The sequence below is a fragment of the Pseudophryne corroboree genome, chromosome 5 (assembly GCF_028390025.1).
Source record: "Pseudophryne corroboree isolate aPseCor3 chromosome 5, aPseCor3.hap2, whole genome shotgun sequence".
NCBI classification, from domain to species: Eukaryota; Metazoa; Chordata; class Amphibia; order Anura; family Myobatrachidae; genus Pseudophryne; species Pseudophryne corroboree.
The window spans coordinates 66,957,844-66,977,306 of NC_086448.1; the positions used below are offsets into that span (position 1 = coordinate 66,957,844).

The following is a 19,463-nucleotide window of genomic DNA, read 5'->3' on the forward strand; positions in this document are numbered from 1 at the left end:
TGGCATCCGTCGTCAGAAGGACCCAGTTGGAGATCCAGAAGGAACGACCCCTTCTCGATTGCTGGTCCTGTAGTCGCCAGGTCAGTGACAGGCGAACCTCCGGAGTTAAGGAGATCATGTGAGTCCTGATCCGGTGAGGCAGGCTGTCCCATTTGGAAAGAATTAACTTCTGGAGAGGGCGGGAGTGAAATTGAGCGTACTCTACCTTGTCGAAAGCTGACACCATGAGGCCCAGTACTTGCATCGCCGAGTGCATCGAAACACATGGGCGGGATAGGAAGTATCTTATTTTGTCCGGAAGTTTCAGGACCTTCTCCGGAGACAAAAACAACCGCTGGTTATGAGTGTCCAACAATGCCCTCAGGTGCACCATACTCTGAGCTGGGACCAGGGAGGATTTCTTCCAGTTGATGAGCCACACGTGGGCTTGTAGGAATTGGACGGTCAGTTCCAGATGACGAAGGAGAACCTCTGGTGAGGTCGCCAGGATCAACAAGTCGTCCAGAGACGGCAGGATTCTGATGCCCTGACGGCGGAGGAGAGCCGTCATGACCGCCATGACCTTGGTGAAACTTCGTGGAGCAGTGGTCAGACCAAAAGGCAAGGCCTGGAATCGAAAATGTAGGTTGCCAATAGCAAACCTCAGGTATTGCTGATGCGACACGGCAATAGGAATATGTAGGTAAGCATCCTGTATGTCCATGGATACCATAAAGTCCTTGGGCTCCAAAGCCAGAACAATAGAGCGAAGCGTTTCCATATGGAATTTGGAAACTTTCACAAATTTGTTCAAAGACTTGAGGTTGAGAAAGGGCAGAGAGGACCAATTCGGTTTCGGGATTAGGAACAGCGTTGAATAGTACTCCCTGCCTCCCTGAGCCAGAGGCATCGGCACTATCACTCCTGTATCCAGGAGAGATTGTACCACCAGATGGAGAGTTTTTGCTTTTACCTAATCCAAAGGGATGTTTGTTGAGCAAAACTGGCGATGGGGACGTTTCTTGAAAGAGATGGCTTATCCGTGAGTGACGACTTCCCTTACCCAGGCGTCCGAAGTGGTCTGTAAGCATACCTGGGCAAACCGTAGAAGTCGGCCTCCCACCCTTGGATCCCCCAGGGGAAGGCCCGCCCCGTCAAGCCGCAGGCTTGTCCGATTGGTAAGCCAGCTGACGGGCAGCCCAGGCACGTTTAGGTTTGGGCTTAGCGGATTTGGAAGTGCAAGCCTGTTTCGGGTACGCCTGACCCTTTGCTTTGCTGAGGTCAAAAGGAACGAAAGGAAGTACTCTTAGCCTTCACAGCCGAAGGAGTAGTACTAGGCAGAAATGTAGTCTTAACTGATGCCAAGTCAGCAACAATCTTGTTGAGATCTTCCCCAAAAAGTATGTTTCCCTTAAAAGGGATCACCTCCAAGGTCTTTTTAGAGTCCAGGTCTACAGACCAGGACTGCAACCAGAGAATCCGGCGAGCCAGAATGGAGGCAGTAGACGCTTTGTCCGCCAGGACACCTGCATCAGATGCCGCCTCCTGAGTATAATGGGAGGCTTTAATAATATATGAAAGACATTGTCTAGCATTATCAGGAAAATCAGACGGTAGTTCTGTTCAACTTCCTGAACCCAGGCTTCAGTAGCTTTTGCCGCCCAAGAAGCCGCAATAGTGGGCCTATGCACAGCTGCTGCAAGAGTGTAATGGACTTCAAGCAACCCTCCACACGCTTATCTGTCGGTTCCTTCAGTGAGGTGACGGTAGTGACAGACAGAGCAGAGGACACCACCAGACACGCGACTTGTGAGTCCACCAGCGGAGGTGTTTCCCAATTTTGATTTCTCTTACGTCCTAGAGGATGCTGGGGACTCCAAAAAGACCATGGGGTATAGGCGGGATCTGCAGGAGACATGGCACACTATAAGACTTTGAATGGGTGTGAACTGGCTCCTCCCTCTATGCCCCTCCTCCAGACCTCAGTTAGATTCTGTGCCCAGAGAGACTGGACACTCACTAGGGGAGCTCTCCTGAGTTTCTCTGAAAAGACTCTATGCTAGGTTTTTTATTTTCAGAGAGACCTGCTGGCTACAGGCTCTCTGCTTCGTGGGAGTGAGGGGAGAGAAGTCAGACCTACTTCTTCTGAGTTAAGGGCTCTGCTTCTTAGGCTACTGGACACCATTAGCTCCAGAGGGTTCGATCACTTGGTGCGCCTAGCTGCTTGTTCCCGGAGCCGCGCCGTCAACCCCCTCACAGAAGCCGGAAGAAAGAAGCCGGGTGATTATACAGAAGACAGAAGACTTCAGTGACGGCAGAAGACTTCAGTAACGGAGGTACAGCGCAGCGGTCGCGCTGCGCGCCATGCTCCCACACATACACCAACAGCACTCACAGGGTGCAGGGCGCAGGGGGGGCGCCCTGGGCAGCAGGTTACTGCAGTTTTTTCACTGGCAAATAGCATATTATCGGTGCCTAGGCACTAAATATAAGACCCCCGCCAGTATAATTTTTTGAATTTGAGCTGGACCACAGCGCGCCGGGTGGGGCCGTGGCTTAGCCCGCACAGCTTACCAACACCATTTTCTCTCTTCACAGAGCATGCAGAGATGCTGGCCCGGACCTCCACTCTCCTTAACAAGTACAGGGAGCAAAACGGGTGGGGGGCACAGTTATTTGGCGCTATAAAAAACAGCGCAGTGATCATATATTATTTTTTTAGTAGTATATGGGCGCTGGGGTGTGAGCTGGCATACTCCCTCTGTGTTCTCCCTAACAGGCTTCCCTGTGGGTCTGTCCCCTATTGCCAGTGTGAGTGTGTGTGTGTCGGTACAGTGTGTCGACATGTCTGAGGCTGGGTGCTCCTCCCCGGAGGAAGTTACTGGGGGCGCAGAGAAGGATTTGGGAGTGACTGTCGGCACCGCCGACTGCTGATTGGGTGAATATGTTGAGTACATTGAATGCAAATGTGGCGTTATTGTCTAAGTGGCTGGATAAATCTGATTCTCAGACACAAACGTGGAGAAAATCCATGGAGGACGCCTTGTCTCAGGTACAGGCCCCCTCAGGGTCACGTAAACTTTCATTTACCCAGATGGCAGATACGGATACCGACACGGACTCTGATTCCTGTGTCGACTTTAGTGAGGCCAGAAATTGGTTAAGAGTATTCAGTACATGATTGTGGCAATTAAAGATGTTTTACATATTTCTGAGGTGCCTCCTGTTCCAGATACAAGGGTTTGTTTATTTAAAGGGAAAAAGCCTGAGGTGACGTTTTCCCCCTCTCATGAACTGAATGCTCTTTGTGAAAAGGCTTGGGAGTCGCCTGACAAAAGGTGGCAGATTCCCAAGAGAATTTTTATGGCATATCCTTTCCCCTCTGACGACAGGGAAAAGTGGGAGTCATCTCCCAATGTGGACAAGGCTCTGTCCCGGCTGTCCAAGAAAGTGGCGCTTCCGTCTCCTGACACGGCTGCCCTCAAGGATCCTGCGGATCGTAAGCAGGAAACGACATTAAAGGCCATTTATGTCACTACGGGTGCACTCCTCAGACCTGCCGTGGCGTCGGCATGGGTGAGTAGTGCTATTGCTAAATGGGCTGATAATTTGGCATCTGACATGGATACCCTAGATAGGGATAACATTCTTTTGACTCTCGTTTAGAGGGATATTGGCCTCTTGGGATCAAGGGCAAATGCCATGGCAGTCTCGGCCAGGAGAGCGCTGTGGATTCTTCAGTGGAATGCTGATGTCAACTCCAAGAAAGCTATGGAAGCTCTCCCTTATAAAGGTAGTGTCTTGTTTGGTGACGGCCTCGCTGACCTGGTGTCTACCGCTACAGCGGGTAAGTCATCTTTTTTTCCTTATGTTCCTGCACAACAGAAAAAGGCACCCCATTATCAGATGCAGTCCTTTCGGCCTAATAAATACAAGAGAGGTAAGGGCTCGTCCTTCCTCGCTTCAAAAGGTAGAGGAAGGGGAAAAAGGTCGCCTGCTGTGTCTGGCGCCCAGGACCAAAAGTCCTCCCCGGCCTCTGCCAAGTCCACCGCATGACGCTGGGGCTCCCCTACGGGAGTCCGTGCCGGTGGGGGCCCGTCTCCGAATCTTCAGTCAGGTCTGGTTTCAATCGGGCCTAGATCCTTGGGTCTTAGACATAGTGTCCCAAGGGTACAAACTGGAGTTTCAGGAGATGCCCCCCCACCAATTTTTCAAATCAGCCTTGCCAGTTTCTATCCCAGAAAGGGAAGTAGTAAATGCTGTGATACAAAAGCTGTGTCAACAGAGTGTCATTGTCCCGGTTCCCTGTCCCAATGGGGAGCAGGGTTCTATTCGAGCCTCTTTGTCGTGCCAAAGCCGGACGGCTCGGTCAGACCGATCCTGAACCTAAAATCCCTCAATCTGTATTTGAAAACTTTCAAGTTCAAGATGGAATCTCTTCGAGCTGTGATTTCCAGTCTAGAAGGGGGGGATTTTATGGCGTCAGTCGACATAAAAGATGCCTACTTACACGTCCCAATATATCCTCCACATCAAGCTTTCCTGAGATTTGCAGTGCAGGATTCTCATTACCAATTTCAGACGTTGCCGTTTGGGCTTTCCACGGCCCCGAGGGTCTTCACCAATGTCATGGCGGAAATGATGGTACTCCTACGCAAGCAGGGTGTCACAATTATCCCGTACTTGGACGATCTCCTGATAAAGGCGGTCATGGTTGGATTCTAAATTTGCCAAAGTCCCAGTTGATTCCGACACCTCGGCTGCCTTTCTTGGGCATGATCCTGGACATGGAACTACAGAGAGTTTTTTTCTTCCGGCGAAAAAAGCTCTGGAAATCCAAGGCATGGTCAGAGAGATTCTGAAACCGGCAAGAGTGTCGATTCATCAATGCACTCGAGTGCTAGGGAAGATGGTTGCGGCGTACGAAGCCATTCCGTTTGGCAGGTTTCATGCCCGGGTGTTTCAGTGGGATCTGCTGGACAAATGGTCCAGGTCTCACCTACACATGCACCGGAAAATAATTCTATCTTCCAGGTCCAGAATTTCTCTCCTGCGGTGGCTGCAGAGTTCTCACCTTCTAGAGGGACGCAGGTTCGGGATCCAGGATTGGGTCCTGCTGACCACGGATGCAAGTCTCTGAGGCTGGGGAGCACTCACACAAGGAAGAAGTTTCCAGGAAAAATGGTCAAGCCAGGAATCTCCACATAAATGTTCTGGAGTTAAGAGCCATTTACAACGGCCTTCTGCAAGCGGAAAACCTTCTTCGAGGTCTACCTGTCCTGATTCAGTCGGACAACATAACAGCGGTGGCGTACGTAAACTGCCAGGGCGGAACAAAGAGCAGAGCGGCAATGGCGGAGGCCACAAGAGTTCTCCGCTGGGCGGAAAAGCACGTGAGCGCTCTGTCAGCAGTCTTCCTTCCGGGCGTGGACAATTGGGAAGCAGACTTCCTCAGCAGACACGATCTCCACCCAGGAGAGTGGGCTCTTCATCAAGAGGTATTTGCAGAAGTGACAAGGCATTGGTGGATTCCTCAAATAGACATGATGGCGTCTCGCCTCAACAAGAAGCTTCCGAGGTATTGTTCCAGGTCAAGGGACCCCCAAGCCAGTGCAGTGGACGCCCTAGTAACTCTGTGGGTGTTTCAGTCGGTGTATGTGTTCCCTCCACTTCCTCTCATTCCAAAAGTGTTGAGGATCATAAGACGAACGAGGGTTCCGGCAGTACTCGTCGTTCCAGATTGGCCACGGAGGGCCTGGTATCCGGATCTTCAGGAATTGCTTATAGAAGATCCTTGGCCGCTTCCTCTCAGAGAGGACCTGTTACTGCAGGGGCCATGCGTATTTCAAGACTTACCGCGGCTGCGTTTGATGGCGTGGAGGTTAAACGCCAAATCCTAGCTCGAAAGTGTATTCCCGGGGAAGTCATCCCCACTCTCCTTAAGGCTAGAAAGGAGGTCACGGCGAAGCATTATCACCGTATTTGGAGAAAATATGTGTCGTGGTGTGAAGCCAAGAAAGCTCCTACGGAGGAGTTTCAGCTGGGTCGTTTCCTCCATGTTTTGCAGGCAGGTGTGGATGCAGGCCTGAAATTGGGTTCCATCAATGTGCAGATTTCGGCTTTATCTATTTTCTTTCAAAAAGAATTGTCCGTCCTTCCTGAAGTTCAGACTTTTGTGAAGGGAGCGCTGCATATCCATCCTCCGTTTGTGCCACCCATGGCACCATGGGATCCTGACGTAGTGTTACAATTTCTTATGTCTCACTGGTTTGAACCTTTGCGGAAGGTGGAGTTGAAATTTCTCACTTGGAAAGTGGTCATGCTTTTGGCCTTGGCGTCCGCTAGACGGGTGTCGGAATTGGCGGCTCTGTCTCACAAGAGCCCCTATTTGATTTTCCATGTGGATAGAGCGGAATTGAGGACTCGGCAACAATTTCTGCCGAAGGTGGTTTCTTCGTTTCACATAAATCAACCTATTGTGGTGCCCGTGGCTACGGATGCCGTGACGGTGCCAAAGTCTCTCGATGTCGTAAGAGCTTTGAAAATTTATGTCGCCAGAACGGCTCTTGTTAGGAAAACGGAGGCTCTGTTTGTCCTGTATGCTTCCAACAAGATTGGAAATCCTGCTTCCAAGCAGACTATTGCACGCTGGATTTGTAATACGATTCAGCACGCTCATTCTATGGTTGGACTCCCGTTGCCGAAGTCAGTGAAAGCCCATTCTACCAGGAAGGTGGGCTCATCTTGGGCGGCTGCCCGAGGGGTCTTTGCTCTTCAACTTTGCCGAGCAGCTACATGGTCGGGTTCAAACACTTTTGTTAAGTTCTACAAGTTTGATACCCTGGCTGATGAGGACCTCATGTTTGCTCAATCGGTGCTGCAGAGTCGTCCGCACTCTCCCGCCCGGTCTGGAGCTTTGGTATAGACCCCATGGTCCTTTTGGAGTCCCCAGCATCCTCTAGGACGTAAGAGAAAATAGGATTTTAATACCTACCGGTAAATCCTTTTCTCCTAGTCCGTAGAGGATGCTGGGCACCCATCCCAGTGCGGACTGTTACTTGCAGTTGTATTGTTAGTTGTTGTTTTCGGTTACACAAAGGTTGTGTATCGGTTATGTTCAGCTTGTTGCTGTTTTTCGTTCATACTGTTATCTGGTATTCCTGTTGTACGGTGTTTGTGGTGTGAGCTGGTATGTATCTCACCCTTAGTGTAACAAAAATCCTTTTCCTCAAAATGTCCGTCTCCCTGAGCACAGTTCCTATAACTGAGGTCTGGAGGAGGGGCATAGAGGGAGGAGCCAGTTCACACCCATTCAAAGTCTTAAAGTGTGCCCATGTCTCCTGCGGATCCCGTCTATACCCCATGGTCTTTTTGGAGTCCCCAGCATATTCTACAGACTAGGAGAAAAGGATTTACCAGTAGGTATTAAAATCCTATTTTAACTCTGCAGCGAGGAGATTCCTTTTAGACAGGGAAAATTTCTTTCCTGGGTATTCCCAGGATTTCTGACGTACAGTATGTCAACCAAGTGGTCAGAATGGGGTAAAACTAATTTAGTGACCTTCTGATGTTTAAACTTATCTGGTTTCTTAGAGGTAGCTGGAGGCTCTTCGTCATCAGTAATTTGAAGAATCAGCCTGATAGCCTCCAAGAGGTCAGGAACATCCACTTGTGTCAGAGATTCCCCATCAGAAGCGTCTGCATCAGTATCTAAGGGGTTAGTATTTGCGCCATCTTCATCGGATGAAGTATCCGAAATGTGTGGATTGTGAGGAAGTAATGGCCCGTTTAGATGACCCCTTGGTCTTAGGTGGGCGAGGGTTAGGATTTTGCTTAGCCAGAGACTGATTTAATTGCTGTAACTGAGAGGACAGAGTATCTGCCCATGGCGGATTAACTGCAGGGACAATATGTGGCTGTAATGGCACGGGAGGTCCCATAGGGGGCGCAAGTCTAGTTACTAGCGTAGTCAGCAAATTAGAGAAAGCAGCCCAAGGTGGGTCTTGATTTGCCCCCGTTGCTGCAGACTGACTGTGGGGTATAGAACCCGCAGTACCTGAATCCTCAGCTGCTATGTTTTCCTCCGGGTAATCCGTGGCGTCAGCACTGCCCGGTGCAGGATCAGCCATGGAGCTACCACCCTGTTTAGCAGACATTATTTGTAAGCATAACCTTAGGGTGTACCTTATAGTACAATAAAAGCAGACAAATTACCTGACAAAAAAACCCCTGTATAGTGTGACTGCAAGCAGAGCACAAACAGAGGATTTAAGAGGTATGCGGTGACTGTAAAACACAGAGAAAAATACCAAATAAGTATATCCTGTGAAACACTATATTATATGAGAACCCTGATGCACTTAGCCCACTTCAGGGTACAGACTATAGGGATAGCAATTAGAGATGTGCACCGGAAATTTTTTGGGTTTTGTGTTTTGATTTTGGATTCGGTTCCACGGCCGTGTTTTGGATTCGGACGCGTTTTGGCAAAACCTCCCTTAAAATTTTTTATCGGATTCGGGTGTTTTTGGGATTTGGGTGTTTTTTTCCCCAAAAAACCCTCAAAAACAGCTTAAATCATAGAATTTGGGGGTAATTTTGATCCTATAGTATTATTAACCTCAATAACCATAATTTCCACTCATTTCCAGTCTATTCTGAACACCTCACACCTCACAATTTTATTTTTAGTCCTAAAATTTGCACCGAGGTCGCTGGATGACTAACCTAAGTGACCCAAGTGGGCGGCACAAACACCTGGCCCATCTAGGAGTGGCACTACAGTGTCAGACAGGATGGCACTTCAAAAAATTGGCCCCAAACATCACAAGATGCAAAGATAAATAAAAAAAAGAGGTGCCCACCCTTATGTTGTACTAACAGGACATGCACACTTTAACAATCCCATCATTTCAGCGACAAGGTCTGCCACACGACTGTGGCTGAAATGACTGGTTGGTTTGGGCCCCCACGAAAAAAAGAAGCAATCAATCTCTCCTAGCTCAAACTGGCTCTACAGAGGCAAGATGTCCACTTCATCATCATCCTCCGATTCCTCACCACTTTCACTGTGTACATCCCCCTCCTCACAGAGTATTAATTCGTCCCCACTGGAATCCACCATCACAGGTCCCTGTGTACTTTCTGGAGGCAATTGCTGGTAAATGTATCCACGGAGGAATTGATTATAATTCATTTTGATGAACATCATCTTCTCCACATTTTCTGGAAGTAACCTCGTACGCCAATCACTGACAAGGTGACCGGCTGCGCTAAACACTCTTTCGGAGTACACACTGGAGGGGGGGCAACTTAGGTAAAATAAAGCCTGTTTGTGCACGGGCCTCCAAATTGCTTCTTTTTCCTGCCAGTATACATACGGACTGTCTGACATGCCTACTTGGATGCTGTCACTCATATAATCCTCCACCATTCTTTCAATGGTGACAGAATCATATGCAGTGACAGTAGACAACATGTCAGTAATCGTTGGCAGGTCCTTCAGTCCGGACCAGATGTCAGTTTTCGCTCCTGACTGCCCTGCATCACCGCCAGCGGGCGGTTTTGGAAATCTAATCCTTTTCCTGGCAGCTCCAGTGGCGGTAGAAATGAAGGAGGAGCTGTAGGCGGATTACGTTCCGCTTGACTTGACAAGTGTCTCACCAGCAGGTCTTTGAACATGTGCAGACTTGTGTCTGCCTGAAAGAGAGATACAACGTAGGCTTTAAACCTAGGATCGAGCACGGTGGCCAAAATGTAGTGCTCTGATTTCAACAGATTGACCACCCGTAAATCCTGGTTAAGCGAATGAAGGGCTCCATCCACAAGTCCCACATGCCTAGCGGAATCGCTCCGTTTTAGCTCCTCATTCAATCTCTCCAGCTGCTTCTGCAAAAGCCTGATGAGGGGAATGACCTGACTCAGGCTGGCAGTGTCTGAACTGACTACACGTGTGGCAAGTTCAAAGGGTTGCAGAACCTTGCACAACGTTGAAATCATTCTCCACTGCGCTTGAGTCAGGTGCATTCCCCCTCCTTTGCCTATATCGTAGGCAGATGTATAGGCTCTAATGGCCTTTTGCTGCTCCTCCATCCTCTGAAGCATATAGAGGGTTGAATTCCACCTCGTTACCACCTCTTGCTTCAGCTGATGGCGGGGCAGGTTCAGGATTGTTTGCTGGTGCTCCAGTCTTCGGCACGCGGTGGCTGAATGCCGAAAGTGGCCCGCATTTCTTCGGGCCACCGACAGCATCTCTTGCACGGGTGTGGTTCATCAAATCGACAGTGTCTAGGTCGACAATGTTTAGGTCGACCACTATAGGTCGACAGTCACTATGTCGACATGGATGGAAGGTCGACAGGGTTTCTAGGTCAACAGGTGCTATGTCGACAGGTCTAAAGGTCGACATGAGGATTTTTATATTTTTTTGTGTCGTTTTCTTCGTAGAGTGACCGGGATCCCAAATTAGTGCACCGCGTCCCCTCGCATGGCTCGTTCGCTCACCATGCTTCGGGCATGGTGCCTTCGCTCCTCTGCCGCTTCGCTCGGCACACTTTACCGTTCCAATCGTAGTCCACGTGGATCGTTAAGTATGAAAAAATTCAAAAAAAGAAAAAAAATGAGAAAAACTCATGTCGACCTTTAGACCTGTCGACCTAGCACATGTCGACCTAGAAACCATGTCGACCTTCCATCCATGTCGACCTAGTGACTGTCGACCTATAGTGGTCGACCTAAACATTGTCGACCTAGACACTGTCGATCTTCAGACCGGATCCCCTCTTGCACGCCCCTGTCGTTTTTTTTTAAATTCTGCACCACCAAATTCAATGTATGTGCAAAACATGGGACGTGCTGGAATTTGACCACATGTAATGCACGCACAATATTGTTGTCCGATGTCACAAATCCCCAGGAGAGTCTAATTGGGGTAAGCCAATCTGCGATGATGTTCCTCAGTTTCCGTAAGAGGTTGTCCGCTGTGTGCCTCTTATGGAAAGCGTTGATACAAAGCGTAGCCTGCCTAGGAACGAGTTGGCGTTTGCCAGATGCTGCTACTGGTGCCGCCGCTGCTGTTGTTGCGGCGGGAGGCAATACATCTACCCAGTGGGCTGTCAAAGTCATATAGTCCTTAGTCTGCCCTGCTCCACTTGTCCACATGTCCGTGGTTAAGTGGACATTGGGTACAACTGCATTTTTTAGGACACTGGTGACTTTTTCTGACGTCTGTGTACATTCTCGGTATCGCCTGCCTAGAGAAGTGGAACCTAGATGGCATTTGGTACCGCGGACACACTACCTCAAGAAATTCCCTGTGAACTAACGGTGGATACCGGATGCACGTCTAACACTAACACAGCTGCCAAGGCCTGAGTTATTCGCTTTGCAACAGGATGACTGCTGTGATATTTCATCTTCCTCGCAAAGGACTGTTGGACAGTCAATTGCTTACTGGAAGTAGTACAAGTGGTCTTCCGACTTCCCCTCTGGGATGACGATCGACTCCCAGCAGCAACAACAGCAGCGCCAGCAGCAGTAGGTGTTCCACTCAAGGATGCATCGGAGGAATCCCAGGCAGGAGAGGACTCGTCAGACTTGCCAGTGACATGGCCTGCAGGACTATTGGCGTTCCTGTCTGAGGAAATTGACACTGAGGGAGTTGGTGGTGTGGTTTGCACTGGTAGCTTGGGTAAAAGAAGAAGAAGGGATTTAGTTGTCAGTGGACTGCTTCCACTGTCACCCAAAGTTTTTGAACTTGTCAATGACTTCTGATGAATGCGCTCCAGGTGACGTATAAGGGAGGATGTTCCTAGGTGGTTAACGTCCTTACCCCTACTTATTACAGCTTGACAAAGGCAACACACGGCTTGACACCAGTTGTCCGCATCTCTGTTGAAATAATTCCACACCGAAGAGGTGATTTTTTTGGTATTTTGACCAGGCATGTCAATGGCCTTATCGCACGGACAACAGGTGTCTCCCCATGTGCCTGACTTAAACAAACCATCTCTCCATCAGATTCCTCCTTGTCAATTTCCTCCACAGCGCCAGCAACACCCATATCCTCATCCTGGTGTACTTCCAACAGTGACATCTTCAATTTGAATATCAGGAACTGGACTGCAGGTGCTCCTTCCAGCACTTGCAGGGTGCGTGCAAATGGTGGAAGGAGCCACCTCTTCCTGTCCAGTGTTGGGAAGGTCAGGCATCGCAACCGACACAATTGGACTCTCCTTGGGGATTTGTGATTTAGAAGAACGCACAGTTCTTTGCTGTGCTCTTGCCAGCTTAACTCTTTTCATTTTTCTAGCGGGCGGATGAGTGCTTCCATCCTCATGTGAAGCTGAACCACTAGCCATGAACATAGGCCAGGGCCTCAGCAGTTTCTTGCTACTCCGTGTCGTAAATGGCATATTGGCAAGTTTACGCTTCTCCTCAGACGATTTTAATTTAGATTTTTGGGTCATCATTTTACTGAACTTTTGCTTTTTGGATTTTACATGCTCTCTACTATGACATTGGGCATCGGCCTTGGCAGACGACGTTGATGGCATTTCATCGTCTCTGCCATGACTAGTGGCAGCAGCTTCAGCACTAGGTGGAAGTGGATCTTGATCTTTCCCTATTTTACCCTCCACATTTTTGTTCTCCATTTTTTAATGTGTGGAATTATATGCCAGTAATATTATATCAATAGCAATGGCCTACTGTACTGTACTACTATAAACTGCTCACAACAATGCAGCACAGATATGGATACTTGAAGTGATACGGAGCTGCAAGATACAGCAATGGCCTACTGTACTGTACTACTATATATACCGGTGGTCACCAAAATGCTGCACTGTACTATTATATACTGCTCACAACAATGCAGCACAGATATGGATACTTGAAGTGACACGGAGCTGCAAGATACAGTAATGGCCTACTGTACTGTACTGTACTACTATATATACTGGTGGTCACCAAAATGCTGCACTGTACTACTATATACTGCTCACAACAATGCAGCACAGATATGAATACTTGAAGTGACACGGAGCTGCAAGATACAGCAATGGCCTACTGTTCTGTACTACTATATATACTGGTGGTCACCAAAATGCTGCACTGTACTAATATATACTGCTCACAACAATGCAGCACAGATATGGATACTTGAAGTACCACGGAGCTGCAAGATACAGCAATGGCCTACTGTACTGTACTACTATATATACTGGTGGTCACCAAAATGCTGCACTGTACTACTATATACTGCTCACAACAATGCAGCACAGATATGGATACTTGAAGTGACACGGAGCTGCAAGATACAGCAATGGCCTACTGTACTGTGCTACTATATATAGTGGTGGTCACCAAAATGCTGCACTGTACTACTATATACTGCTCACAAAAATGCAGCACAGATATGGATACTTGAAGTGACACGGAGCTGCAAGATACAGCAATGGCCTACTGTACTGTACTACTATATATACTGGTGGTCACCAAAATGCTGCACTGTACTACTATATACTGCTCACAACAATGCAGCACAGATATGAATACTTGAAGTGACACGGAGCTGCAAGATACAGCAATGGCCTACTGTACTGTACTACTATATATACTGGTGGTCACCAAAATGCTGCACTGTACTACTATATACTGCTCACAACAATGCAGCACAGATATGGATACTTGAAGTGACACGGAGCTGCAAGATACAGCAATGGCCTACTGTACTGTGCTACTATATATAGTGGTGGTCACCAAAATGCTGCACTATACTACTATATACTGCTCACAAAAATGCAGCACAGATATGGATACTTGAAGTGACATGGAGCTGCAAGATACAGCAATGGCCTACTGTACTGTACCACTATATATACTGGTGGTCACCAAAATGCTGCACTGTACTACTATATACTGCTCACAACAATGCAGCACAGATATGGATACTTGAAGTGACACGGAGCTGCAAGATACAGCAATGGCCTACTGTACTGTGCTACTATATATAGTGGTGGTCACCAAAATGCTGCACTGTACTACTATATACTGCTCACAACAATGCAGCACAGAGATGGATACTTGAAGTGACACGGAGCTGCAAGATACAGCAATGGCCTACTGTACTACTATATACTTGTGGTCACCAAAATGCTGCACTGTACTACTATATACTGATCACAACAATGCAGCAAAGATATGGATACTTGAAGTGACACAGCTGCAAGATACAGCAATGGCCTACTGTACTGTACTACTATACTGGTGGTCACCAAAATGCTGCACTGTATTATTATATAGTATATACTGGTCACACAACAATGCAGCAGATATTGAGCACTGATCAGGATACTAGAACTGAGTCTGACACGGAGCTGCAAGATACAGCAATGGCCTACTGTACTGTACTACTGTATAATATACTGGTGGTCACCACAATGCAGCACACTGAGCACAGATATTGAGCTTTTCAGGCAGAGAACGTAGCCACGACCTCTCCACTCAATCTACAATGAACGAGTGAAAATGGCGGCGACGCGCGGTTCTTTATATGGAATACGAATCTCGCGAGAATCCGACAGCGGGATGATGACGTTCGGCCTCGTTCGGGTTAACCAAGCAAGGCGGGAAGATCCGAGGCTGCCTCGGACCCGTGTAAAACACGTGAAGTTCGGGGGGGTTCGGATCTCGACGAACCGAACCCGCTCATCTCTAATAGCAATATGTGTGAGATACACGGAATAGAGATCACACAACGACGATCGGACCGGCTGACATTTGAAAACCATGCTAAACGCCGACACCAGGAGTGCTGCACTTCATTCTGCTGTAGCTATCAGCTTAGATCGTGAAGGTGTCCGACAACCTGCATGTAAATACGTCACCTCAATGACCTTTAGGGAAATTTATGGCTCATATAGGAGAGATTATTGTGTAGTGTGTACACAGGAAATTGGATGTTCCCTGGATCGTATCCGCTGTCACATAATATTTTTTAAATTGTGAATCGCTCACCCAGGCGTTCACCCAGCTTTAGAATTATAATGTGCGGGGGAGAACGTTACATAGGCCTGATGCTGCACCTTTAGGAGGACGGTTGCTCAATGATATGGATTGTGGGTAACTGAACTTACTGCCTGCAGTGCATGTTACACACTGAACCAGTCCTAGCCCTGAGCAGTCTCTTAATTGGCTCAAAGGTGTCTATTTATTATCATTATGCAGAGAGAGGGCTTATTTTTTTATTGCTGCTTCTCACAGAGATAGCAAAAACATTTCTTACCGTAATTTATAAACGCAATATCGCCATGGCAGCTAAACGATACTCACTGGCTTCGGAGAAACATGCCAGGAGCATTAAAAACTAACATAGGGGGTCATTCCGAGTTGATCGTAGCTGTGCTAAATTTAGCACAGCTACAATCATCTTCCCATCACGGGGTCTAGTCCACCCCGCATGTCAGTCCCCCCCCCCCCCCCCCCGCACAAGTACAAAAGCATCGCACAGCGGCGATGCTTCTGCACTTGAAGAGTAACTCCCAGCCAGCGCAGCTCCTGCGGCTGGCCGGGAGTTACTCGTCGCTGCCCTGGGTCGCAGCGGCTGCGTGTGACGTAACGCAGACGCTGCGGCCCGCCCCCGGCATGGTCCGGCCACACCTGCTTTCTGCTTTGGCCGGACCACGCCCCAAAAATGGTGGCTAAATGCCCCCTCCCGCCCAGTGCACTGCGGCGCCGGCGCATGCACAGTTCCGACCCAGTCTCTGCGCTGCGAACAACTGCAGCGTGCGATCGGGTCGGAATGACCCCCATAGTGCTATAACTTGCCCGTCTGACGGGTGGATCTGGATGATAGATCAACATTGAGAAGGTTGACAGTCAGTAGGTCGACACCAAATGGTCAACATAAACAAAAGGTCGATATGGACAAAAGGTGGACATGGCAATAGTTGACACAAGAAATGGTCGACATGATTTTATTTTTCATTTTCATTACTTTTTCATACTTCACTATCCACGTGGACTGAAAATTGGGACTACTAACCTTGACCCAAAGCATGGCGAGCGAAGCGGTGCATTAATTAGGGGTCCACGTGCTGGAAGGGAAATGTTGACACCAGAACAACATTAGAAACTCAATTCAACCTTTTCATGTGTCAACCATTTCCATGTCGATCTTGTACATGTCGACCATTTGACGTTGACCTTCTGACTGTCGACCCATTGATCCATAACCCTGATGGGAAATGCGCATGTGTGGCTTAGGGAGATATCAAATTAGCCCTGGTAACTTACAGGGGCTAATTGTCCCGCTGGGGGCCAAACTGTTAGCCCCAATAAGCTGGCACGAGCGGCGGCTTATCGGGGCTTTTGATACTGGTCCGGGTGCCGGCTCCTGACAGCTCCCGGTGCAGTGCTGACCTCCGGCTCCCCGGTCACATGACCGCCGCCGGGGGTCAGGTCGCTGCGGCTACTTGGGGAAACCGAATCCCTTGAAACAGCTGTTTCTCATGAAAACACACAGGTTTCACTGAACCTGTGTGTTTTTGAGAGAAAGGGCATTTTTTACAGGCAATCTAATAGGATGACTGTATAAAAAAAAACAACAACGGTGAAACATCGGGAAAAATCGCAAAAAAAACATGCGTTTTCCGCACCCGATGTTTTACCGTAGGTAATAGGATACCGCCCTTAGTGTGTCTGTTCACGCATGCACAGTGGATAGGAAATCCCAGACTTGAGCTTTCTGTCTCTCTTAGCATTGGATAAAAAAATTATAAAAATTGAATAAATTATAAAAAAAATATTGGATAGATATTTTAAAAGCATTGCCCATTGAACAGTTAATTTCCTTCTGTTATCGCCATCCTGGTACCACCTGAATGCTTTCTGTTGCTGTCAATACCTGGTGCATCTTCTCCTTGTAGATGTCTATTGACGTTCGTGACCCCCTTGAAGAGTATTGCCCCCCCCCCTTCCCGACACATATGACTACACCCCTAAAACGTGTGTTTGCATTCAGTAAGGAATGTCATATCCAGTGCACTCCATTTGCTATATTTTAGTCAAGATATTTGGACAATGATGTTTAGTAGTTTAATTGCTTCTGGGTTTTTTTTTCTGTTTGTGTTATCTTTGTGTTTTAGGCCTTCCTGGCATTGGATCAGCTGCATACGAAGGATCGGGCAAACCGAAAGCAGCACTTTTATCTGAACCACGTGGAACCGCAGACCTCAGGTTAGGTGCTCTTGTTATGGAAATGCGTGGATGTGTGGAACTAGGCGCCTCAAATAAGCCTTGAAACCAAACCTAGAAATGATATAAAATACAAATGTACATAAAAAGAGATGGATTCTGCATGAGGTTGACAAAAGAAATGCAGCCATGGAACAAAGGGTATAGAGAGGGCTCTGCCTGTGAGAACTTAGAGGGTCAATCAATTGTTTGCGGGAGGTTAGCTCCCATCTGAAGCTATTCAGTTGTTTTGGACAACCAGCCCAGAGGCTGCACTTATCGTAGATTTCTGATTTTCTGCTCGCAACACCCTGAGGGCTGATCGCGCAAACAATTGATTAGATGCCGTGACTTTAGACGGGAGCTATAAACAGTTCAATCATCATCTCAGAGTCTAGAGGGAAAGGGCAGTGCTAATACTGAGATATTAGGACATCAAAGGACTTAGAACTGTAGTTGGTAGAACATACATAGGGAGGTAATACAATCCATAGTGATTCGTTTTGATTTTAAAGATTGCTTTAAAGATTGAAGGTTGGTAGAGAGTGGATGTGGATTGGTCAGGGGCGAACGCAGGATTTACTTGGGGAAGGGGGGGGGGAATATTTTTATATATATATATATATATATATATATATATATACATACTGTATATAGCAAGCGGTGTCGGTGGCACTCAGGTAGTGAAAATACTTTTCATTACCCGAGTGCCGCCGACACTACTTGCTATATTGTGCTCCTGGCCGGCGGGCACCATCGGAAGGCACGTGACATATGGTAGTGCTGCCTCATGAACTGCATATAATATATATATGTTGTAGAGGTGCTCGGCACTCACTGCAGACAGATGGTAGACCCGGGTGCCATCCGTAAGTAGTATGGATGCAAGTAAACAAAAAGACAGCGGCACTCCGGGATTTGTTAAAAAAACAATACTTATATTGTGCAAAAAACAATCACATGTTGCCAACGTTTCGGGGCCCATAGCTCCTTTGTCAAGGCGTGACCCAGAGTACCCCTATCTTTTTGTTTACGTGTATGTATATATATGTATATATATATATATATATATATATATATATATATACACAGCCACATGTATTGAGACAGACACCAAGCTGTCTCCGTCTCTAAAAATAAGAATTTGCCAGATCAGTAGGGGTCTCTGGGTACTCAGAAACCCCCCCCTGCCTGCGCTACTGTTGGTGAGAAATGACATCTTTATCACTGTGACATTCAGGACTGTTTATAATAGGAAATATTGGTGAGAGGAACACCAGAAATTAGGAGGTTGCAGTAGTCAAGGCAAGAGATAATGAGAGGGTTTCGGTAACATCCAGAGTCTGACAATGACATAGTCTTGGCAGTGCACTGGTAGAGGCAGTAAGACAATGTAAGGGAATGGATGTGTGGAGGGAAGCTGAGGGCAATCAGGAGTGACACCTAGACGCAGGGGCATAGTAAGAGAGGAGTGGGCGTATGTGCAGGCTCCGAGATGGAACCCCTTCTCTCTGGCAGTGACACTGGCTTTGTGCTGAGTCTACTGTTCATGTGCAGGTCTCTGAGAACATGGCCGCCGTGATCTCTGTCTGCAGCGCCGGCCTCAGTGGGACTTCAGAGAGGTAAGTATAATTATATGGGTGCAGAGTGTGCGGTAAGTGCTCTCTTGGACCAAGGGCCCGTGTGCACTGCACTCCCTGCACCCATTATAGATACGCCAATGCCTAGACAGTGGGCTTGGTGAACAGGAGAGGTGGTGGTATTGTCAGCCGTAAGGTAGACTGAAGGAGAAGTTAGCTAATGAGGGGTAGCACTAGGGGTAGCTGATGAGTTTTGTTTTGGACATACTGATCTGTATGTAGCATTGTGACATCTAGGAGGAGATGGCAGAGAGGCAGATGAATATCAATTGGGCCATGGTGGGAATTGAACCCAAGACCTCAGTGCTGTGAGGCAGTAATATAACCACTATAGCATATGTGCTATCCCTTAATCCTGTTAAGGTGTAACTTCACCTCCTCCCTACTATGTGTTAGTTAAGTAATGGTGTGCATAGGTTATCGCTATTAAACCTCTTTACTAGTTTCTTTCCATTCTTCTTGAAAACAGATGTAAAAACCATATTATAAATGTCTGCTTTGTCTTTGCCTTCTACAATAATTTCCCACTTGTATATACACTTGGAACATGCTTTGGGATTAGACTTTGATTTTTCGACATCAGCTTTTGCTAACTCAATTTCCTTTTAA

The 19,463-nt window shown here is 47.7% G+C and overlaps 1 protein-coding gene across 8 annotated transcripts in view; it reads left to right on the top strand.

Moving 5' to 3' along the window:
- The window catches only part of LOC134927192 (transient receptor potential channel pyrexia-like), a 513,867-nt gene that overhangs the window by 286,657 nt on the left and 207,747 nt on the right, over nt 1–19,463 (top strand). For all 8 annotated transcript variants that reach the window (XM_063921321.1, XM_063921322.1, XM_063921327.1 and 5 more), the window contains one exon: nt 17,127–17,217. In XM_063921321.1, the coding sequence (XP_063777391.1) occupies nt 17,127–17,217 (91 nt within the window). The remainder of the gene's footprint in view (nt 1–17,126; nt 17,218–19,463) is intronic.